The following is a 26,860-nucleotide window of genomic DNA, read 5'->3' as shown; positions in this document are numbered from 1 at the left end:
TAACCAGAATCAAACATAAGCTGCAGTAAAAATAAAATTTAAAGAAATTCAAACATCAAATCTGAAATATATAAATAAATAAAATCTAAAATACACATTTTTTTTTAAAAAAAATTTTAAAATCTGCTTACAATTGTAGCGAAGATACTGCATGTACGAAAAATGTATTTGCTATTGATACAGTCTTCGAGTGTGTTTAAATATTATAACTTAAACAATAAAAAGTATTGTACTTAATATACTTAAAAATTAATTAAAATTAGAAAAAAACTGCATAAAAATAAAATTGATATCACTGAAAAGCTAAATTTTAGAGGGTTAAAATGAAGTAGTAATAGTTTATAACCAATAATATGTTCTGAGGTTATTAAAGAAATATATCTGCTTTTTAATTAATTTTTAATTAAAATTATTAAAACTTCTTGCTTGGTGAGAACTAACCAAAAAAAAATCTGCAAATATATCATAAATCTTGGACTAACAATCTCAAACAATCAATTGAGAACATTTTGGAAGATTTTACATCATGCACACATGTTGCAGTTAACAGATAGTATACCAGCTTATGATTATTATATTAAATAAAATATTTTTAAGTATTTATTTTCATGATAATATTGTTGGAATTTTTTTTTCTAATAAATTAGTGCAACCTTCAGAAAAATAACACTCAAAGGAAACTTTCAATTTTTACAAAATTTTTTAGCAGCTTATACAAAGAAACTTTAATTTGCCTATTTTTGAATTTATTTGATAGTTTTGAAACTCAATGAGGACTTCTACAAATGAGCTCCTAAATCTTGAGCAATAATTAGACGATAAGGAATTTAAAATTATATAACACTCAGGGTTGATCTTAGAAGCAAGAGGTCCAATTAAAAATAATTTAAATCAATATTTTTTAAAGTCTAAGGACTTAGAGATAAGAAGATAATCAGCATGAACTTCCCCTCAACTTCCTTGTTTACTAACAAAATACAGCCCATTTTGTAGTTCCTAGTCTTAATTTCAAATACATTCGTTTCTTCTGATTGGAGCCAAAACTGCAACAAATCTACAATCTTGGGGGCAAGATCTTATATCACATATCATTTATTTAATTTATGCTTTTGAGTAATAGAATTCACATATATACATATACAGAAAAAGACTAAAGCTATCAAAGTATTGATGAAGTTTTAAAATTGACACAGATCTAGAATTCTAAATTAAATTTTATATAGCTCATTGCACTGTTGATTCTTCATATCCACATATATATGAATAAAAAAAAAAAAAGATTTCCTGAACACAGATTTCATCAAAAATTTGGGAGAAAATTACAATGTTGGTATTATAAAAACAAAGTTTATCCATTTAATAAGTAACATTCTAAAGTTATGGCATTCACAGACAGACAGACAAACATAATTCCAAAAAGTAATTAATTTGGGAGATCTAAAACATGAAAATTTCATCAAATGTTCAGAACCCAATGAACTAACAGAAAAGATAGCATTTTAGTGTAGGGACAAATTGGCAACTTTCATACTCTTATTCTACTGCTCACATTTAAAAGCATATCAGGTTCACTTATATATTAAATGTTAGGTAAAACTGAGAACAACAAATTTCCTATCATGAGTCTGAGATTACTACAAGATTAAACTTTCTAAATGTCATCATCAAATAAGTTCTTTAAATGTAACAGAACAATTCTAAACTGTAATATGTTCAAATCAAAGAATTTAGGGAACTAATCCAATTAAATAAAATGAAAAATAAATTTCCTTAATTTGAGGTATTAGTACTGGTTCTTGAGAATTAAATAAGAAATTCAAAATTAGCTCATGCTATTTATATTTGTCAACAATCTATCAAATTTATGTTTTTATTAATATAAAAGCATAAATTTTAAACATAACATTATGAGAAACACAATTACAACATTACCTTTACACCAGATACACAGAAATAACTTTTTAATTATTTCTCTGTTTGACACAAAAGCTTACAGTTAGTGATATTCTCTTTTTATTTAAAAACTAAGAAATAAAAAAAAAATGTCTACTCACCTTTAACACTGAAATTGACTAAACAGGAGTTTTCCATTTCTCATGCCCCAGTATTGAAGCAGACAGCTCATATCTATTTGAAACTTTCCTGAAAATTCTCCAGTGAACATTGCTGCAGATTACAAAGGTTTGATAATATATCTAAAATGTTCAAAATTAAAAGTTTGTGATCAAAATAATAAACCATATAGAGAATTACATTTAAAATGAAAAGATCATTACAATTACCTTTCAATCCAAAATTCATTTGTCGCTGTTTAACTAATAAAATAAAAATCACTTATTAAAAAATATTCACCTTATACTTCTCTAATAATTTCAATCCTATGTCTTCTTAAGATATTTCTAAGCATGCTATATGTATTTTTCTAAATTGGCATCTTTCTTCCCTTAGTTATTCTTTACTTATACATTATAAAACATTTTATGCTTTGCAATTAAAAAATGTAATATATATTTCGAAAGTTTCCTTTATGATTGCTTGGTATATATTTTGATTTTCTTAATGATTTTTCAAAATTTTATATAAATCTACATTTTTGTTCCTGAGATTACATACCAAATTTTACTTATCTAAGTTGCATTTTTAAATTATCATTCCCACATACAGACAATATATAAAATAATACATGGCCAAATCTGCATATGAATTTAGTACAAAATTCTATACTCATCAACAAGTTTATTGAGAAAGTCATGTGATAAATTTAATTTTTGAATTCTCAGGAATGGAGAGACAGCTTTTTCTAAGATACCATTAGTTAGTTTTAGTTCTTACTCCACAATTTAAAATTAAAAACCACAAACCAGATTTCAATTGTCTACATTTTATAATTATCATGTTCACACAATGCTCATTTTAATTATAATGTTCACATAACGTTCATTTTAATTATCATGTTCACAAATGTAGACAGCAAAAAAAAAAGGCCTCTTTTTTATTATTATTTTATTTATTCAACAAAATAAACTGTTTGAAGTTCAATTTTTTTAATAACTACAATACTTCATTAAATATTTTCTTAATCCATTTTGAATGAGTTAATTCACATGGAAAGTATAGTTTATCAATAAAATGACATTTATCTGATAAAGCCCATTCTTACAAAATGTTTCTAAGTAAATGTAGAAAGCTAATGAAGCAGCAAATTTTAGCTATTAAAAGTGGGAATTCCTATTTGAATAAGCAATACAAAATTGATTGTGAAAGTCAAACTAACTAATGCTAGTTAATGATTATTGTAACTACTATTTAAACCTTGAGTGCATGTATTCATTTTTTAGAATATAAACAAAACATGGGAAGACAATACTTAAATTATTGGCCCTTCAAACTAATAAACAAAAAAAGTTTCTTATAAAATAAGATAATAAGATTTCTAATAAATAATAAAGAAAATTTATTTCATCTGTTTAGTCAAAAAAAAATTTCTGTACTCATTCTATTTTTGCCCATTTATTTATGACACATTGCAAAAAAAATAATTTTTGTATTTAAAAACATTTAAACTAATATATATATATATATATATATTTACATTTTACTTATACATTTTCTGTGAGAGCCATAATATTAAATACTAGCACATGCAAGAGGTAAATATGGCATCAAGTAATCAGTTAAAAATAAGGTATACAATTTTTCATCCATCTGTTATTCTAATCTTTTAATTTTCAAACACCAATAAAAGTACATGAAAAAAAATCTAGCTTCGATAAATTCCCTTTATTTTCTTTTTTTTAATGAGAATTTATGAGATCAAAAAAAAAAAAAAAAGACTCCTCACATACATAACAGTGTAACAATAGAACCATCATATTTTACATACTTAATTATTTTTTTATAATTAGTCATTTAACATTAACATATTCTGCTCTTACTAAAATTATGCAAATTTATCAGCACTTTTGTGCATGCCAACGACAAACTTTCCGTTTAATTGCATGCCATAGCAAATTTTAGACATCACTACTTAGCATTAAATAAATTTATTTTTATCTCATGAGATTTTCATAAAGTAAAAAAAAAGTTAACTTTTTAATGGACCAATCAGTAGCAATTAGTACAAGATAATACAAATTTATTATAACAGATTTTAACATAATAAATTATGTACTGTAGTGCAAGAAATAGTCTGAATTCATTTATTATTCGTTTTATAAGTGTTTTTGTTTCCTTAGCTTCAATATAAATATTTTTTTCTGATAGAAAAAATGAGTGAAAATTTGGAATCCCGATTTAAATTTTTCAGCAAGAATACTCACCAAACTAAAAAAGTTTGGTGAGTATTATTCTGCAAAGTAAACTCCTAACTCAGATCTAGAGTAAAAAATTCAGAGATTGGTAACAGCTTCAGTGATAAATTTTTAAAGTGGATAATCTGCAATTTTTAACAAATAATACTAAAGCTTTGTTTTTTTTTTTTTTTTTTTTTTTTTTGTTAAATCAAGGGACTAAAAAAAATAACAACCATGAATAGATATTATAAAGAAGAATATAAAACACACACACACACACACACACACACAAAAAAATGTCTCTATCATTTGAAAGATTAAATAATCTTTTTTCCTCCCTTCCTTTGAATATTTTAATATCTTACATTAAATCATTTTACGGTGAAATTAGTATTACAAAGCAACTTAAGAACAATTTAATATAAATTCAAGAATTCATAACCAAAAAAAAAAGAAAAGAAAAAAGATTCGGTTTCATTTATAAGTAATTTATAAAGTCTGGTATAAAAGAAATTTGTATTAGACTTCAAAATACAGAGATGGTAAAATTATTCATTTCATAACATATAAGTATGCCTATAATGTTAAATCCCCAAATAAAATCTAAGAAATACTCAACTTTTATGAAAATATTTATTTGACAATCAATATGTACAAACTGTACAACTATGAACAAATTGATAGCAAAAAATAGTTCATGAATTATTTTTGCTAATGATACATAAATAAATAACCTTTGATGAAAATTAAAGAAAAATTGTAGAATGCTGGTATGATACTTATTTTAACATACCAAATTATCTAATGCATGTCTTATGTGAATGGAGAAATTAAAAAAAAATCTAGTAAATCATATCAATTATTATCAGATTAATTTTATTAGTAAAAGTGATAATTTAATGTAAAAGTTTTAAAAAGACAAAAAAATATTAGATTGTGGGAATTTTTGAAATACTAAAATCATAAAGTTCAAAATTTTATAGAGAATGAGAAATTTCATTAAAAAAATGCTTGAAATAAAGATGAAAAAACATTTAGAGAAATAAAATGTTATTTTTTGAAGACATAAAGAAGACCACGGAAGTCCTGTTCTCAAAAGAGCTTTTTTCTCATGTTTAATTTCATCAAAAAATTAATTATAAGACTCTTTTAGACTTAAAAAATTTTATTTATTTGAATTGAACTGCAATTTTTAACAGAAATTTCTAGTGAAATTATTATTACTTATAAATTAAACTGTTATTTTCTTTCTTTCTTTTTTTTTAAATATTGAGATTACAAAGATTTTGAAGATTTTTTTTCCTGTTCAAAAGTGGAATATAAATGGGAAAAAACTTCATGTAACTTAAATTAAGCATTTTAAAATAACTAATTTTTAAAAATTAAAGAAAAATGTCTTAATAATTTCAATTAACTACCCTCCAAAAAAGATTTTTAACTATCATTATCAGATTTTTATTCTTTAATGATGAATCAAAGTGAAATTAAACACTTTACAAGAACTATTCTCATAAAAAGATATGCATGAATTCCAAATCATAGATATTCAGACATGTAAATTATGATTTATTTACATATTCAAATATAAATGAAATAAGATATTGCCAAGGTGATATAATGAATGAAATGTAATGTAAAAAAAAAAGCTGAGAATAAACTAAGATTCAACCAGATTTATCACTTTTAATCTCCTTTTATAATTTTCTTTTAGCATATCTTACACAATAGAGTGTATAATAATTAAGAAGTTGGTTTACCATAATATTTTTTTACTTGAAAAGGAATGTTATTGACACAAATTCTACAAATTACCCACTTACAGATATATACTTTCCAAGTATATAAATATTAAGTATTATACATTTTCTACATCTAAAACCATTGACAATGTACAGTCATATAGTGCACCATGATTATCTACTCAATCTTAAAAACAAAGCATGCCGACATTCTTTTGAATCAGGAGGCAAATACTTATCGTAAAAATCATGTATAAATTCTTCAACTTTAAAGCCAAATTTTTGATACAAAAATACTGCTGAACTTGAAGCAGATACATGCAGGGTGACATCTTTTCCCATACATGTTTGAATAAGATGATAAAGCATGAAAGTTGCAATACCACATCTCCGCCACTCAGGATGACAAAATATGAAAGTGATATAAGCTTCATTATATTTCACATCCGGTACCATGAATGCAAATCCAACAATTACTTTTTTATATAAAGCAACACAACTAAAATCTGGATATTGAAGACTTTCTGACATATCAATGCCAGGCCAGAAGAATTCATGGCATAAAGCATTAATACCAGGAATATGTTGAGGGCGAACATAACAGTAATCTACTGGGCTCTGCTTTGGTGCAACCCATTGTGGATTATTCTTGTTTGTACGAGTTAATATTTCTCCTAATAACTGCATTTTAAGAGGTTTCACATGATAATCCCTGAATATAAAAGGTTTCAAGATTCTCTGGGTGTAAGGACTGACAATACTAGATTGTTCTTCATCTTCTAGACCCATAAGGCGACAGAAAAAAGATGCATGTTGCTGTGATTTACCACACACACTGAACTGACTACTTTGAAATCTGTCAAGTATAGTCTTTAAACTAGAAGCGGTAGTAGTAGGTTTAGGCAAATTTTCATGTTCAACATAATCTGGTGGGTCCATACCTCTAAGAGAACGCATCTGGACATCTATGTCAAAAACTGGTAATTTCCTTTCTCGCTTCAGTTTCCTAACCTTTAACTTTCGATAAAGACGCCTTATTTCAGGTCTTTCTTTCATTGCAGTAGAGTAATTTTCTAATTTTTGCAACAGTTGTTCTTCTTCATATGGGCTCATTAAGGTAAATTTGGGATCAGGCATAACTACTTCTTTCACTGGGCTTTCTTCTTTGGTAACAGCTTTCCTCTTGCGACTAGTATCTGGATGATGAAGTTTCTTTGTAGTTCCTACAGTTTTACTAGAGTTGCTGTTTTCATCTTCACTTTCATATTCCTGCTTTAAATTTGATTTTTCATAATTCATCTCAGACAAAACTCCATCAAATAAATTGTTGATATTTTCTGGGGCATCCAATGAATTTGATGTGTCAAATATATCAGAAGGAACATTTTCAATATTAAGATCTAAATTCATAGATGGCTCTTTAATCCACATACTTAAGTCTTCAGGTGGGTATTTTGGTAAATTGTCTTTTTCTTTCTTAATTATTATTTTAGGGATGCCTTTTTTTGAATTTTCATCTGGGAAATAAGAGGAACTTGGTGAAACATCAGGATGAGAAACAACCAATTTCAATTTATGTTTGAATGGGAAATTTGACACATCCATTGATTTAGTTTTCGATTCAGTGCGTTTTTTCTTGGGCTTTGAAGGCTTAATATCACAAGCAATACTTGCTTTCTTCTCCTTCAATGCAACTGCTGCTTCCACTATGTTTTGATTCTTTTTTCTAGAGCCTTCAACAACAGGACTATCAGGTTCTGACTGAATCTGCCGTTTACGATTGGCTTTATTGCTCAATGCCAATGAATCCAATTCTTCAATAGAGGGTAATTTGCTTGATTTAAGAGACCACCAACCAGTTTCACCCAAAACTTCCATACCAGACACAAAACATCTATTAGAAAAATTTGACAATGCACCAGCCACTGTTCCATGCCATGTGGCACTCTTTTTGCGATCTTCTCCAAAGAATATAGCCCAATTTTTGTCAATAAACCGACAAATATGTTCACGCCAACGATAATACCCACACTTACCACCGCCTTGCAGCTGAAGATTATACAGAGCTATCATAATTACAAGCGACCAGTGCATTTTTATGCGACTAATGATTTCTGTATTGCTTGGTGAACATTCTTGGCATGTAAAATTGAAATATATGTCGCCCGCTAGGGGAGATGGACGTCCACTTCTTAAGCATGACAAATGGAAATTTTTCTTGCAAAAGGAACAAGTAAGCATGTCATGTTCAAGTTCGTTTGTCGAACAATAACAATGTAAATCTGATTTCGTAGTTTCGATTTCCATAATTATAGATCTAAGAAAAGAATCAAATCATAGTAATCACTTTCTGTAAACAGGATGCGAACTTCACAAAATAAACATTTGCCGGTGAAAAATATGCGCTTTGTTTTGTTTGACTTTTCTTAGTTTATTCATCCTTTCAGTTCAGTTCTCAATGCAGATTAGTTAGCTTTACCGCGCTAGAGCTCATAAACAGTTTTTGCTAAGTAGGCTTAGAAAGAGATTAGAGATGCATAATCCACGATTTTTTGAATAACAAATAATTTTGCTATTGTTATTTTTAAATATTTGTTCCAAATATCTGTTATTTGAATCATATTATTAATTAAAAATTATTACTTAATATTAAATATAAAATTTATTAATTGTAATTAATACTTAATTTACTAATTTAAGTAACGTGTGATTGAATTAATTTATCTATTTCAGCTTGCTTCTTAAATTTTATTTTTTTTCTCAAAACTATTTATTTAATTTATTTATTGGAGTAAACCATTTTCTGAAAAAGGTGAATTAAAAATATATGTCATTTCTTTAAAATGTTTGCTTTAGTTCGATATTCTACTTATAGATGGCGCCAGCAGTAAACAGAATATATGCAATCAAAGTCAATCATGTCATAAGCAATTAAAAATGATCTGTATGGAATAGTGCATCGTCAAATGCGAATATCGGAAAGTCAACGTCCCTCCCATAAAGTGGAGCGGTGGTTTGCACTTTCCAGTGAAGCCTCACACTTTCCGGTGAAGTCACCACTCCGATAAATTACAGTGACATGCAATTCAATGATACGGTAATTCCATTAACCGGTCCGTTCACTTTTCAATCCATTCACAGATTTCTCCTTTTCTGTTTTGTTCGAGAGCTTCCATTGGACAGATCGTATCGATTATTACATTCCAGTGAAGTCACCACTCCGGCAAATTTCAGTGATATCGTATCGATTGTTACTTTTTATCGTGATCCAAAACCTGTAATCGAAATATAACCAGAAAGATGGTATCAAGGATTTGAATCACACCGCACTTTGAAAAGTATTGATCACTGGTATTTGTGACTTTTTGATATTGTTTACGTAATAACCGCTCGTAAAATATTCGCCATCCCTAAAAGAGATCCGATGGAACTTTAATTTCACGCAGGCAAATTGTAGAATACATTTTGAAAATCAACATGATGTCATTTTATAATAGTTTAGTTTTAAAAAACACAACTGTCTTTCCTTTACAGGACGACAGATTATTTTATTATTATAATAAATAAACTTTAAAAAACGAATAACTGACACGTTTCGAGATATAACTGTTTTCTCGAAATTTAACAGGGAAAAAAAAACTTCCGTGACATTTTCTCAAACTATATTATTAACCTAAAAATAATGGTTTGTTGTCAACAGACTGGAACTGGTTCAATGCTGCCAAGCTAACATCGAGAATTTTTATGCAGTTTTACCATACTCAGCTGGAAAAGCAAAATATTAGCTACCTCTTAATTTCACAGCTATATTAAAAATATTTTTCAGGGAAAGACAAGGTGAAGGCGATGACATGTGCTTGGTTATTAGTTAAAACTAAAAATTTCCATATCTTAAATAATTTTTAAAAAAATCTGTTATTCCATTCTCTTAAATAAATATAGTTCATTATTTATTTAGATGTCGCATTACTTTGGTACACAATAGGGGCATGTATACAAAATTTTGCGGATTTTAGATTAACCATAGAAAATTGTACTTAGCTGTTTCTCTTTACAAAAGTAAACTAATTCCAGTCTATTGCCACTTTTTACTCTTATGAATAGGTCTGTCATAACAAATTCAGACTCAGAGGATAATGAGTTAAAAAATCCTAATGCTCTGAAAATAAATAAAATCTATAAATACAGGGCTCGTTAAATATGACAAAGAGCAGAATGTTCTTAAAGTCTCACATGCATCCTAAGCTCCGGCACTTCTCAGGTTGATGTTGAAATATGGAGCATACCACATTTTGAAATGTTCTTATGCAGTCACAATCCTAAAATCCACATCCATTCCATCAGTTTCTGCTTATATCTTCAAAAAGTATAAATGGTCCGACAAACCAAGAAAGTTTGAGAACACCTAAATATATTTCAACCTGAATCCATTCGAATCCTACAAATTTTCGAACATTAATTTGATATTTCTTATATGCAGGATGAGATAGACTTAATCTACTAAATGGAAAAGGGTAATAGAAGAGACAATGTGGATCATAAAGCACTATAGTAGTCTTGTCCTATCTCTTACCGCTTGCAAGTTATGACGGGTAAAATTATTATGCTACCAATTGGTAAAAATTTTTGATTTTAAAACTTTCCGATAAACCTGCCCATATTTTGAAAAAGCAAGCAAAATCCTATAAGATAACACTATTTTCATCAGGAATCAATCGAGTTACAAATGCTAAAACCTTGACGAAATGTAAAATCAAATTGTCGCCAAAATCTTTTAATTTTGAATAATGCAAATATCGTTCTAGTTGCAATGTGTCGAATTTACCCAAACTTGTCCTTTCCATCACTTTACGAATGTGCCTTCAATAAATTATATCAATTTTCTAGTTCATGAGAAATTTAGACTTTCGTTTGTAACATAAAAGAATCGGTAGTCCTCGAAAAAGACATTCTTTGGCAAGACAACAAATGAAAGTATGGTTAATAAATGGAATGAATACAAATATGGCAATATGAAACTTTTTCGAATACAAAGATATACTTCGGCTTCTTTCCCTTGTATTTATACCTTAATAAAAATCCTACTTATTTGGCTTTAATCTTGTCTTTTTAGACTTAATTAAAACAGAAGGCTTAAGGTGGACAAAAAATTAAAATCAGGAGCGAAGACAGTTGCTCACGAGTGTTGTTTTTAGACGAATACCGACATCATTGATGCATTGCAAACAAAATACCCAATTGAAAGCTGGTGGGATTAAAAAGATTTTGGTAAAGTTGGCATATTGCAACTAAAAAGATATTTGCAGTATTCAACATTAAAAGATCTTGGCGACAATTTGATTTTGCAAAGGTTTCAGTACTTACAGCTCGATTTTAAATCCAAATATCATAAAAATGGTGTTTATATATATATATGCTTATTTTACAAATAGGTTTCTCAAAAATATTTTCAACTACGATTTTTTTACATTTTGTGGCATAATCAATTGGTTCGCCATAATCTGGAAACGTAAAGAAGTACGACAGGATTGCCACAATAATGATCCACATAGGTCCCACTTTTGTTTGGCTAATTAGGTCTAAATGACCCTATATACTGAGAATTCAGATTATCTAAAATCTATTTTTCTAAACAAATTAACTTTTAATAAGTTTAATAATTATACATATAGAGAGAAATAAAAATACAGATTTTTTTTCAAACACACAAGTAGATATACACATAATTAGTTTTTTGACAATATTTTAATTTATAAATAAATAAACTGGCTTTGTGGCAACTTGAGTTTGGAAAAAACAGTAAAATTAGTATTTTTGCTTCACTTTTTTCTGTTAGATAAGATGGAGGGGGAATTGTATTATTTCATGCACATCATTAATGTTAGTTACACTGTTGAACATAAGGGCCGTTTACTGTTCAAAATTAAACTGACAGTATGATGCAATAATATGTATCTAAATAAAAGATTTTACACATTACGATTTTAAAATCAAAATTGCACCCAGTTTTTAAGAATTTGAAGAATAAGCTTATGTAATATTTATGACAATTGCATACTAGTTGATAACAATATGAATGAAGCAACAGTCTGTCGCAAAATATTATTTGATAATCAAGATGAAACTTTGCCTACATTTTCATATTCATTGATTGCCTCAATGAAATCTTTGCTATTGGCACTAAATAATTGGCTTACTGTCATGCAGTATGTAAGATCTCGAGGATGCAAATTCGTACTTTCAAATCAAAATCTAAATATGTCCCTTTTTCAGTTGATACCAAAAGAAAGGATATTTCATTTGTTAGAATATCTCCAAATGCTTAATAAGTAGGTAGGCATGTCAGCATACAAGGAATTATTTTGATACACTGTCATTGTTTCATACTGATTAGTCAGTTTGATGCATAAAACATCTCTAGGAATACTATGCAATAAGGGTAACTAAATAAAATATATAAATAACTTCAATAAATAAATAAATATAAAATTTCAATTTTTATGTAATATTAAAATATATTTTACATTACAATTAAAATAAAAATTTTTACTTCTATTATAATTAATAGAAGTAATGTAATGAAAACAAAATATTAACAATTTAAAGAAAAATAATTAAATCAATTACTTTATTTCAAAAGTAAGACATATAAATAAAAAAATATTACTTTAGCTTAAATATCTTTCAAAACAGTTTAATTAGAAAATATGCAGGTGCAACTGAAATTTGTTAATGTCTGTATAATTCAATACAAACTAACAATCAATCATTCAGAAATAAACTTGCAGAAACTATGTGCACTATTTTGAGGAAAAAAACAACAAAATCGTAGCAAAATTCTTCAAATGATAATCAGTAAGTAATTAACAGCCAATTTTGGTAATTTTTAATTGCTTATTTAAAAACAAAGCACAAAAAATATTAAAATTATTTTTTGGTGGATGTTTATTTATTGTAAAAAAAAAAAAAATCCTTACTATTAAGTTTAAAAATAATCAATGATACAAATTTAAATTATTCCGAAACTTCCTACTTAAAAAATATATTTAAAAGTTAAAAGAAAAGGTGCAATGATTTATAGCCAGTGATAATTCAATTTAGCAATACATAAAAAATGATTCAAGCAATTTCTGATTAGGTATAATATAAGGTGCACTTGATGCAGCTTATGATTCCAGGAAATTAAATAATCTTCTTTTTAAATCAAATAAAATTATACAGATTATTTAGTATTGAATAATACATTCTCTACAATTACATCAATACATAGAACATTAAGATTACACTCTATTAGGGCTACTAATTGAATACAGCGAAATACCACATCTTCCAATACAATTAACTTATGTTATTAATGGCTGTAACAATTAATATATATATAGCAGACAGTGATACCATTAAAAAAACTGTAATTCCATAAAATAATTGAATTTGAATAAATAGATATAGTAGGCTCTCAATAATCTGGTGCCAATCAATTCAACAGTTTTGCAGTCTTGCATTTGTAAGCGGGTGAAAAGGGAAGATTAAAAGCAAAACACAAGTCACTGCATGCAATTATCAGACCTTGGCATAACATAAACAATAGTATTTTGAATTATATTTTGTAATAATTATTGTATATGGTATAACCTTTCTTTACACTAATTTAATGCATTTTGTAAGATTTAAGCAATAAATATAGGTTTGCTATCAAAATTTGTTTACTTTATAAATTTTCTAAACTTATTAAGCATTTTTGTTAGTTCAGAAGTCCTCTGGTTTAATAGCTGAGAGATTACTGTGAGTCTACTTTACATCATATTAAATTTTAACATGCATAATTATTTTAATGGAAATAAAACAATATTTCCACAACATAATATACAGTATTATTAAAATAACAGTGTTTATGATACAAGATGTACAATATAAAATCAAAAAACTTTTTTCTTTTCTGATTAAAATATATTTATCTTAAGATTGTTTCCCAGTATATAAAATAAAATTTGTTAATAGTCAAAAAAACTTTTTATCCGTTCATTTTTTTTTTCAAATGAATTTCATTTGTCTATAAATGAAATAATGTTTGTTTGTTTTTTAATTAGACAGACAGAATCAATACAAAAGTAACTGCAAAACAGTGAAATGAAATGTCGAAATTATAAAATTCAAAGTATGAACCTTTTGTCCAAATTCTTTTTAAACAACAAAAATTCAAGAGATACGAAAATTTAACTCAGTGCTACAATTCAAGCAAATGTTTAAATTACACTTTCATACGATTAGAAAGAACTTAAAGGATTCCAGTTAAATGGAAATTCACTCAATGAGTTCAGTTAAATTTATACATGATTTTTTTTGTCATAAATTATGTATCACAATATAAATAATATTATATATACCAAACTTCTTTAACTGTTGGATTGCCAGAGAAATGGAGGATTAAAATCATAAAGTGGCATTTAATGAAACAGCAATACAAGAAAGTAAAGAATAAATGAAGAAAGAATACCTTTGCAATAGATATTTTTCTTCTAAGTGGCAATAAAAAAAATCTACTTAATAAAACAAAATTTAGTATCACAAAAAATTTATATGAATTTATAAATAGCAGATTAATATTAAAAACTTTTTCAAAATGTAATTAATCGCACAGATTAGAATATTCTGTAAAATTATGAGCTAATTTTGAAGAAACCCAATCTTATATGTCGATGAGAACTTCATAGCAGCCGTAATTATTATTTATTTTCTTGTTTTCATTTATAGTAAAGATTATTGTTCTTTTAATTATAAATTAATATTTATAAAATAGTCTTATAAGGTTGGCCTAGATAATTTCTACTTATACACAGAATGCAGAAGTTTTATATCAATGAATTTACTTTCATTACTTTTTTAATGCGAATCAAAATGCCCATTCTTCGAAAAAAATTCATAATAATAATAGAATTTATCTAAAAAGCTTAAAAAAAAAAAAATACTGAAATAGATGCCATTTGAAAAAATAAGAAAAAAAAATAATAATTCAAGATCGTTTTTAAAAAATGCATAAAATTCCTTCATTACCAAAAAGTAGATTTTCAAAATATAAATTTTTATTGTTTTATTTTATTGATAGAAACATTAATTTCTGTCACAGAACATAAAATAGACAATAATTATATACAAGAGAAATGTACAAGAATAAAAGTTCTTTTAAAAGTCATATTCCTCTATGATTATCTCTTCATCAGAAATTTGAATATCTGGAATTTCAAGGCCTTTTTGCTCAATCTGAGAATCAGTTACAATATCTTCTAATTCATTTGTATCCAACTGGAAACAATCTTTTTCATCCAAAGCATTATAGACTGGTCTTTGATGAAAATAAAAAAAAAATTAATAAAATAAAAACTGCAATAATAATTTGAAAACTGTTATTTGTATGGAAAAAATATATTAAGAAATTACGAAAACAAGAACAGTTGATAAAATCTAAAATTAAAAATTGTACAGTATAAAAATAAAAAAAGAACCTTTTTATGCTGTGTAATTTTGTGTAATTTACCTTAAATTTTTAGCTGCATATTTGCTACTATATGTCCATGTTTGATCCTTGCTCTATAATCTTTTACAAATTAATTTATACATATGATATAGAAAATAAAACAGCAAAATGAAGCTTGTGATATAACTACCAAAAAAAAGCAATAGAGGATTTGGGTTCATCATCTTTTTTGAAATGTATATTTTAGATAAATCTATGGAAAACCTTGGAGTAATAAATGAAAACTGTAGTGAGGATAAAATGTACCTTCTGGTATAAATATTACTGCCTTGAATTCTTTACCCTATTACATAATGACTTTTTTCCTCTTTTTGGCAAGTAAATTCGATTTGACAGTAAAATTAATAATTACTTTTAATGTTAACTCTATTTAATCTTTTCTTTTTCACTCAGATATTTCACTTATTTATATATATATATTAAATTAATAAATTTTACTGAATGCAGAAATTTGATTGACAATTCAAATTGAATTGAATTTTCACTTTCTTTGTGGTTTATTAGCAAAGGAAGATCACTATAGTAAGAAGTTTTTAATGACTGTGACAAATTAAAAATAACAATAAGATTGGGCTATTTCTTTAGAAAAACCATCCAGTTTTTGACATAGTTTATAATCATTGGCAACTTAAATTGGCAATATATTTAAAAAAAAAAAAACTACAAGGAACAATACCAAGCAAGTGAATGACTAAATGCTGTTTAAACCTCTTATGCCTATAAAAAAAAGCATTCATAAACAGAAAAAAAAATCAAATATGGAGTTTCATTAAATGATTATCAATTAACAGTGTTTAAAACCAAACTTTGCTCCAATATGCCATCTACTTTTAAGTATATTAGGATCATATACAGGATTATAAATTGGATATAATGATAAATCTCTAAACTTTTCCCAATAACTGCCAATTTACTATAGTTACTCATGCTATATTAAAGCAAATTATTTGAAATTACAAAAATTCATTCTTTCATTGTGTTTTGATATTAATATGCTGCATTACATGTTAATTTTAAAATCAGAAATTTTAATCTAATTAATGACCAGAACATAACAAGTTTATTAACACTGGAGGAAAATAAAAATAATCCAATACAAAGAAATTCAGACAAAAATTTATCATACAAAAGAATATATTTTAAAGAAAATACAAAAACACCCAAAATGCTATTGTGATTTATTTATATGTTATCAAAATACAAAATACATTAAAATTACATAAATAACATCTCAATAAAAAAAATTATTAAAGTTACCTTGAGATTTTTTTCACATTCATTTCTCCTATTTCTTTAGCTAAATTTATTTGGCCTAGAATTAAACATGTTATTAATAAACTAGATTATGATTGTTCACTTGATTAGAAATGCTAATTTTTATAATAAATTTAGCAAGAAATGTTACATACTTGTATTAAAACTCTTTGAGTAAAGTTTTGGAATAAAAGGCACTAGATCAATTTGAACTTCTCGCAAACTAAGGCTATTTCCTAGAAGATATCAGTATTTATTTCAACAGAAATCATATAAAAAAAAAGTAAAATTATACTACATATAAAAAATAATAACAATAAGATCATTCTTTCATTAACTAACCTTTAAATGTGTGCTTCAAAGTATTTGTCAAATGATTTTTCTGAAAAGTGAAAGAAAGAATTTTAAATCAAATGGTAGATTCTTTAGTGAAACAAAAATAAGTTCTGCCATAGGCAAATTAAGAAACTTACTCTCTTATTATTTTCATAAAACTGGGGCTTATGTAGAGGTCTCCACCGTCTACCCAAACTATTAGAAACCATGTTGAACATTAGTCCACGAGATGCCAAAGACACAGCATAATCATTTAAGGTATCTTGACCCTAAATATTGATTAAAAAATATTTTAATACTTTTATTAATCTTTTGTAAAAATGTACTACATATTATAAAATGAAAAATGAAGAAGTCCATGGATTGATATTATTTAATGCAATAAATTAAACATATATATTGAAAATTATTAATAGTCAAATTCAGATTCATTAAGTGTGTCAACATAACTTTTTAAATTCTAATAATAAATTTTTGTCAATCAATACAAATTACATGAAAAAATTATTTATATTAATACTAAATGGGGGGTGGCTTAAAAGCTAGTTAACAGCTACGCTACACGGGCAATTGCTTTTGTATTGTGGTCATGTTACTCTGAAGTGAACCAAAAGGTCCCAGGTTCTATCCTTTCTCATAACAAACCGCTACACATTCAATTAGCAATGACACTTCTACAATACTATAGCAATGATAGTTCCAAAACAAAATCATCCCAGGTATAAAAATATGAATTATGGCTTTTATAACAGAAATTAAGCAAAATATGATGCAGAATTGACATTTTAATTTTCTGGGCATTATTTAAGTCCACTGTTTCAGCATGGATATTTTTATACACAGTAGTCTGAGTGAAAAAGGCATTCTGATCAATGACTTATTGGTCAGAAATGATATGGTGAATGTTGACTGTTACAAACATAGCAACAATTGTTGCAGATTATTCAGAAAGAGATATGCAGGATTCTCAATACAAATATTAATCTTTTTCTCTGATATTGCTTTCCAAAATATCAAATAATACATATTTCATGCAAATTCCATTGAAAGATGTTTTATTAACCACACTACAGCTCTGAATTTGTTTTAAGCAATTATCATTTGCTCTTATATCTAATGAAATTCCTGTTTGGTTAACATTTTCAGAGACAAAAGGGTGAATTCAGCTGCCATTTACTGCTTCCAATTCCAATTCAAAGAATTCTACAACATAAGAATACAAAAGCTGATCTAATACTATAACAAATATTTCAAGTTCAAGGTGAATGTGCTGAAAAACGGCTTAATGAAACATCATTATGTTTATAATGTCTTCATTACATTTACAGTCCAAGGAGAATTTACTTTTTTATATACCCCCAGTATAATAACATGCAGGGAAATAAATAAATACATAGCTTTGTAAATAAATATGCAAAAAATTCATACATTCCAATAAGCCGAAAATACATCAGCTTCACTTAACCATGCTGAACTTTCAGAAACAATTTTAATATCCTCTACAAATGATAGATAATTCTCCTGAAGAAATAGCATAAAAGCATCAGCTGATATGGATGTTTTTTCATAAACCTCCTAAAAAATAAAAAGAGTATTAAAGTGTATTTTCTTTCACTTAAAACATTTATTGAATTCAGAGAAATAAGAAATTCATAATTAAACTAACTTCAGGATTTGAGATAAGAGGATCCCTTTCTAATGATTTCATAGTAGCGGGTAATATATCAGTTTCTGATTTCAGTGCAGGATCTCCTGAAAAAAGAATAATATTTAAAAACAAAGAAAATATGGTTGTATGTACTGAAATTTTATTTTTTTTAAATCAAAGATTCATAAGATGTTTAGTAATTACTAATCTCAAATTTTATTTTAAAATAAGCAAATGATTTTAAAATTAAATTCAAAGATAAATTATAAAAATAATAATTATGACAGACTATAAAACACTCATGAACATTGATAGTACAGATTAATGCTGAGTTAGAAATTTTAGTATTTGTAGACAGTATCAACAAGCATAAATCAATAAAGCAAACACTAGTTATCTTGTATATCTTGCTAGTAGTTACTCTTATCTAGTATATCTTGCTGATCAAAGAGAACTTTCATTTGTTAGCGAAGAAGAAATAAACGATGCAATTCTCAGGATTTAACCAATGTTTCCAAAACACAAATTAAAAGCAATTCATTTTTTTTTAATGTTTAAAAATTAGAATTCAAAGTAAGTTTTGAACTAAAATTTAATATTGTAGAAACATTCAAAACTACATTTTTTTCAATTCAAAAAATTATTTCAAAATGCATGCATGAACTTATATATATTATGTATGTGTACATATATCATAATAATATTTTATATTAGTAACAATTATCACTTTTATTTGCAATAACTTTTATCAAATAATTTCAAAATGTTATTTTATAATTCCCACATAAAAATTTGCACTTTTATTTTATTGTCTTCCATCTAATGAGATTGCAATCATTGCTGTTAAAATAAACTAGGAGTATTTTTTTGGTTCCCACAGAAAGATATTCTTTTTAATATATGAACATAAAACAATTGAGTAAATATTTTATGCAACCAAATATTTATAATTGGCTTCAAAAAAAATCTCCTTGCAACAATCCAAAATAATTCACTTATGATTTGTCACTGTGATTTTCTGATTTCATAAATTGATATCTACTTATAAGATCTCAGTGATATCATATAATCTACAGGAAATTATCTTTATGCCATTTTAAAATTCAAGTGTCTTTTGTTAGTTTGTTTTCAATGTCTGTTTAATTTTTACACTATTTTTATTCCAAATTTTCATAATTTAAAAACTTACTTTTAATTTAAAAAAAAATTCTATTATACACCAAATATTTGTCATCTTCTATCATTTCATCAGTTTTGAGTTACATAATATTTTCAATAGTAAGAGAGCGGACTTCTTAAATCCTAATTTAAACTCAGAAAATTGAGAATGTACTTAGGTTAACAAAACTTTCTACTGAAAGAAAAAATTTTATATAAATTTTAAATACATCAATACATTTTGTGACACACATAGAATATGCAAACATAATACAATGAACGCTTTATACACTTAAGAAAATCTAGCATGTAAATATTCCTATAAGTCGAATTTCTCAGCAAATAAATTATTTTCTTTCAACAAAAAGAAATATCAAAAGCTAAAATACAAAGAACAAGAAAAAAAAATAAGTAATGAAGGGAATGTCCTTACGTTTACAGTACAAGATTTTGCCTAATGCATGAAACAAGAAAAGTGATGAATCTCTTTTAGAGCTACACTCTTCTGATTCTTTAGTCTTGGATGAAGCATCATTCTTATGAGATGATTTAGGTTTTGCAGATTCTAAAATACAAAAGTAGAATTAATATTAACTATAAAATGTTTATAAAATGCTATAAAAAGTCTAGTTTATTTGTGTTCAAGAAAAGTATCTGAATTATAATAATTTCAGATTGATATATTAAATTAGTAAATATAATTGAGATTTAGAGACTTTAAACATAAGCTTATGCAATGAAAAAAAAAATAATGAGCAATTGCTCAAAAATTATAGTTTTTAAAATATAATTTGGGAGCATACAATTTCCAAATTATAATTTAAATTTCAAATGTTTTTTTTATATGAAATCTTAAGCAAATAATAAGCAAAAACATAATGAAAACTTACGAGTCATGCACAAAAATTGCATGGTATTGATTGCATTTCTGATATCCCCATTGCTATCAGATGCAATACTGTCCAGTTGAGATTTGTTCAATTTTACACAACCAGAATCCAACTAAAATGAAATATATATTAATTTAATAAGCAAAAATTCATAAAGAAATTTAAATATTGAATTAACAGTAGTTTAATACCTTTGAAGAATTATTAATTGTAGTTAATACTTTCATCAGCATAGTTGGTGCAATTGGGTTAAAGCTAGAAAATCAATTTTTACATAAATTTCCACACATTTAAAATTTGCACACTTATTAATTCAAAAGAGTGTATATATATATATATATAACCTAATTAGTAATAAATATCAAGTTAATAAAGTAAAAAGGAGAAATAGAAACAAAATGAAACCAAAATAAAAAGAATCCAGCCTGAATATTTTCTCAAGGGCATTCCTCAGGCAAGGATTCAAAACCAGGGATTTTTTCTATAAGGGATCAGATTACTAGTCCAACAATATTGACCCCTTGTGACCCAAAAATCCCCTGAAATTAAGGCCTAAGAGATACATTATTTTATACAAAAATAACACAATAAATCACAAAAGAATACAATCTCCACCTTTAAGCGAAAAATACAATAACATAATACAAACTATACAAGACCTCTTCCAACCAATTATTAAAACAAAAAGGGAGAAATATAATTAAGGAAAAATTAATTAAAAAGGAAGGAAATAATTTTAATTTTAGATTGTTTCGGAAATAGGTTTTAATTTGGAATTCCATTTGGAATATATATATTATATATATTTTAATTTGGAATATATATATTCAAAATAACTGAAATCAAACAAAAGTTTAACAAAATTTTTTTTTTAAAGAATTTATTCATGGGAATATATTTTTGAAGAGCAAAAGTTCTGTGAAATAAAAACAAATACTATTTTGCGGCAAATTTAAATAACAAAATAGTGACAATAACAATTAAAAACAAGCAAACTTTTAACTTCTATGAAAATACATAAAAGCTAAAATTTAATAATAAACAGCAGAGAATATTATGAATTTAAAAAAATTAAGATGTAAAACTGATTACTATTCTTAATATATATACTATTATTAATTGATATTCTTAGATTAATCACAGAAAATAAAATTAAAGGCTTGAAATTATACCTTATATTAGTAATTTTAAGAGATGCTTGTAGATCCTTTGGAAATAACCGATTTTCTTCACTATCACCTTTTGTATTATCACTGATTATGAATACAGAAGGATATTTTCCATTCAGATAAAATTTCCTAGCATTCAAATAAATATATATGAGTAAAATACATCTAACTATATTTCCACACATAAATAGATTCACTTTTTGAAATGAATAGAAAACATTTCTTGTATATACATATACATAAAAAATTATAAAGCAAAAATAGAGCAAATACATTCAAATTTTAAAAAAATTATCAGATGTGATTTATTAGATATAAATCTAGAGAATGTTCTTTAAAACATTTAAGAAATAGATAAAATAAAAGAAACGCATAATACAAATGTTACTTTTTTATTACTATTTAAATTATTCTACTATGCATTAAAATTTTTCAATAATAGAGCTGTTTGAAAAGCGTTTTTAAAAAAAATGTAAGAATAAACTTACTTCATAATCAAATGAAATTCACCAGGGTTCCGAATAAGTGCATTTGGGAATTCCTGTAGAGTAATTAAATAAATATCACATAAATACAAAAAATGCATATAAACACAAAATTAGTTTTTGCAAGATTTTTCAAATATTTAAATATATTACCTCAACTAAGATAACTCTTTTACAATTAGAATATAGGGAGTACTTTGCAGAATGAAGGAGAAATCTGTTAAAAGATGCAGTCTGAGTTTCTCCTTCCATAAAATCATTCTTGATTTTGATAAATTCTTCTATAAAAATAAACAAACAAAAGGGTATATTAATAGAAAAAATTCATCTAAAACACTACCCATTTAAATTTAAATAATTAAATTTGTAAAAATATGGTTTCTCTAAAAAATATATTATCATTACTTATTAAAAGAAATACATTACAGGACAGTTTTTAGATTCAAAAAATTATATATAATAAGTTAATTTTTTTATCAAGATAATAATAAATATTTTCATTAATAACAATGAAGGAAAATTAATTTTCTTTCTTAAATAATGTTCTAAAACAATTAAAATATCTTCAGTAATAAATGATGTCAGAAAATAATAATCAATATAATAGAGAGATAAAAAGGTAAATTAAAGTAGCTGTTTAATTTTCAAGCAAATTACACTTAATTAGTACACTTATAATTAAAAACTATTATATGAAAAAAAAACCATTCAATGAAAAGTTTAGCATTAATAGTGGCATAATTATGTATTGATGAAGCAATATTTGTGTATGAAAATGATACAATGAAAATGAGCATCAAAACTATGAAAATACCATCACGAGATCTCCACTGCTTTTCTTGATGCGTATTAGACCATATAAACAATTCAGCATTCAGAGATTGGCATACAGCTTTCACAGTAGCAGTCTTCCCAACTCCAGGAGGTCCAGTAAGTAACAGAATAGGAGATATCTGTAAATTTCAGTATAATGATAAATAAATAAAGAAGAGAAAAATTAATAAAATGTTCTTTTTTTTATAAATAATATTTAATTGGATTGTGCTAAAAATACTTTTATTTTACTTCATTATGAAATACATATTTTTTTCATTGTAACTGTGTTTATTTTGAAATAGAAATTAATGTCAATTTATATGAAATCCATTAAAAAATTTATATAAATAGATTAATAATCTACACTAATAATAACATTCCATTAAGACTTAAAGCAACTGAGCCACAAATTCACTACTTCCCACTAATAGTCAAACCTTATATGGGTTTCAGGATATCTTTATCCTGGTTTTTCAACTTCAATAATTGACAAGCAGGGTGGCAGAATTATTGAAGGATCCATGATCTCCATTTCAAGCCTGATGTATTCTCACATAATTGGGGCAAAAAAAATATTTTGCTGGGAAAATTTACTTCAAAAGAAAGTTTTGCAGTTTTCTGTCTAATGGCAAAATTTTATTACTTTATCAGAGACTTTACAAGGTTTGCTAAGCATACATGAATAGCTAAGTCATTGATGCTGTTAAGCATAAAAGTCTTAGAACTACAGTCACCAACATTTTAGAAAACAGAAGTTATTGCTATTTTGGTCAGTTGTACTGAAGCAAATCATATGATTTAAAATTCGATCTGAAGAATGTGCATTGTGTTTTTGAAAAGAATCAAGATGCATCTAAATTAAAAACAGTATTACAATTGCAACAGTACATTTCTCAAATTGCTGAAATATTTCACATTTTATTGATTATTTAATACAATTTATAGATTCTTTAAGAATGCACATTCTTCAACAGTGTCAACATATACATGATTTTCAGTACATTTGGAAACATTAAAAATTACATGTGCACTATTATTGTTCAGAATATTGTAATACTAGTATTGTTCGAAACCTTATGATCTTTGAAGTTCACAGTAGCAAGTCAAGAGAATTAGAAAAATCGAGTTGTACTAATATCATTAGGACCTACTATCTCTATGAACTCACTTATCATATTTTCCAATAACACGTTTGCCCATTTGTGGTTATGTTTCTGTTGTAAATTGCAATTTATTGATTATTATTTAAAACTTTTTTTGTAATATGCAATGCATCATTGGATTCCAGAAATGGATGCAAAGCTTCATTATTTGTTTGTAAATATTTAAACTAAATGTTTTTCTCACATTTAAATATATATCACATGCTTTAATATATTTATAGATAAAAACCTTATGATAAATATAGTGAGGAAAAAGTTAAATTGTAGCTTAAAAAAAGTTGTTGTTATATATAAACAACTTTAATTCAACACAAATTATAGTAATCAAATATGAATATTATATTTTGATAGACAAATCCTATTTTTTATGTTTTGCTTGAACCTAAGTTAAATTTTAAACAGCTCTAATTGAGAGATAGAATTAAGAGATCTAAGGTAAAAATAGTATAATTCTTTAAAATATATTACAATTAATTTATATTAAAATATAATTATATTTATGTGATATAAGATATAAAATAAATATTATATACATAACAAACATATTATTACTTATTGGCAAACTTATATGATAGATTAATTTTATGACCATTTAGCACAATTTTCAAATAGTGAAATTATTATTACTTACTTTTCCTTGTCCACTAAAAGAAAAGAAATTTTGAAACCATGACTGAACTTCTGATATCTTCTTTTTGTGAACTGCAAGATCTTGCTACAATAAATATATATATAAAAAAAACACATTAATTTTTAAAAAATTAAGTGCTTCACAATTAAGTAACTTCACTTAATTATACCCAGAATTCAATGAAAATTTACTATCTGGTTAATAATCTGAATCCTACAGTTATATTTACACTAAAAAGTTTCTTCTCTACTTAAGTGATAATAATCTTAATTACAGATATTAAAAAATGAACATTTACATTAATAAAATATATTTCATAAATAAAAATAAAATAAAATTGCCATAAGTGTTTGATATTTGCTAAAAATGTTCATTATTTTTAAGTTAAATTATCACACAAAGTTCAAATGTTGCTAATAATCAAAAATGCCAAATTTTTCAACAAGAAATTCTTAATACTATTAAAATCCTTTGAATTAAATCTTTGACCATGCCCTAACCTCTAAGAATTAAGTTTACCTTGTCATAATTTCCAGGGTGATTTTCATTATAAGTTGTCAAAACAAATAACAATAGATTGTTCAGTTGATTGAAAATAGCCTCTTTTATCAGAAATAATAAATTCTTTCAATAATCTCTTACATAAAGATATGACCTATAAATGGGATTAGGCCCAGAGAGCAAGAACGCTAATATTGTATCCTTCAAATAAGCAAGAACCTGCTTATTGTTTCAGATAACTTCTCATCCCTATACCTAAGTTGTCTCTGACAAGTTAATCTATAACAATGTATTTTTTTTTTTTCATGATTTAACAAATTTAAAGATTTAAAACGTTTTCAATTAAGCTTCAATCAAATAGTTATAAGCAAGCAAATGTTTTCAGAGAACATGAATTCTGAAAGAAAAATAAACAGTATTTTGAAATATTTACTTGATAAATGTAAAAAGGAAAAACAATTCCAAGTAAAACTGTTTTAAGATTTCAAAAATTATCTACATCAAAATTTTACCACAAAAGTGTAGTGAGTAGCACTGGAGGAGGAGAAAAAAAAAAAAAAAGTGGAAATAAATAAATAACGTATATAAAATATTTATATGCCTTATCAGCGAAAATGGCCTATTAAATCATTTAAACAATTTGAATAGCAGTTTTTAATAGCAGCTACAATTTTAAAATTTTAGATTCGAATTTTATTTCTGAAATTTTATGTACTGTCCTCTTTTAGTTTGCTGCTGTTTCACACGCTTATTAAACACAAATAAAAGCAGCAGTATAAAAAAGGCAATCAATACAAATATCTTTGAATACTTTTTATTATGTTTAAGAGTATTAAATAGAATTGAATAACATTAAATAATTAACAGCAACATTCCTACTTATAAAAATAGACAATTTTGAAATTATGAGAATGAAATTATTAAAACAAAATTCGTTGTACATGAAGCATATGAATGAGAATTATATTTACAATAGTTAAAGGCGCAAATTCTTCAATCCATGGAATAAACTCTTTTGAAGAACGTTTCTTTTCGTTAAAAAAGTTGGAATGTTTTCTTTTCAACGATACACCTTTCTTGGCCATTCAAAGACTACCTTCTTGACAAAGAAAGATAATTTTATTTGGAAACAATAAAAATAATAATATTAAATCATATGGGAAATTATGTTATGATAGAAAGTTTTACTAAAGTATTAATTTCAAAACTCAAACTGACCGGCTGTTTATTTACTTTCATTTATTAT

General features: G+C 25.8%; 2 protein-coding genes across 2 annotated transcripts; both read right to left on the bottom strand.

Moving 5' to 3' along the window:
• Positions 1–5,757: 5,757 nt before the first annotated feature.
• Positions 5,758–8,462, bottom strand: LOC129985342 (cysteine-rich protein 2-binding protein-like). The gene has a single exon (XM_056095330.1). The coding sequence runs from the start codon at positions 8,336–8,338 to the stop codon at positions 6,206–6,208; it is 2,133 nt and encodes a 710-aa protein (XP_055951305.1). The 5' UTR covers positions 8,339–8,462; the 3' UTR covers positions 5,758–6,205.
• Positions 8,463–15,131: 6,669 nt separating this feature from the next.
• Positions 15,132–26,839, bottom strand: LOC129984402 (cell cycle checkpoint protein RAD17-like). Its single transcript, XM_056094281.1, has 16 exons — positions 26,586–26,839; positions 25,114–25,197; positions 23,318–23,456; positions 22,657–22,784; positions 22,507–22,559; positions 22,022–22,147; positions 21,041–21,104; positions 20,850–20,961; positions 20,393–20,524; positions 18,820–18,905; positions 18,582–18,728; positions 17,291–17,422; positions 17,160–17,199; positions 16,973–17,053; positions 16,821–16,875; positions 15,132–15,371 (listed from the first exon to the last, which is right to left on the bottom strand). Exons 1-16 carry the CDS (start codon positions 26,697–26,699, stop codon positions 15,212–15,214), a joined length of 1,653 nt encoding a protein of 550 aa, XP_055950256.1. The 5' UTR covers positions 26,700–26,839; the 3' UTR covers positions 15,132–15,211.
• Between the last annotated feature and the right edge of the window lie 21 nt (positions 26,840–26,860).

Source organism: Argiope bruennichi, chromosome 9 (assembly GCF_947563725.1).
Source record: "Argiope bruennichi chromosome 9, qqArgBrue1.1, whole genome shotgun sequence".
NCBI classification, from domain to species: domain Eukaryota; kingdom Metazoa; phylum Arthropoda; class Arachnida; order Araneae; family Araneidae; genus Argiope; species Argiope bruennichi.
The sequence above is the reverse complement of the archived record's forward strand: the minus strand, read 5'-3'. Positions and strand labels throughout refer to the sequence as shown.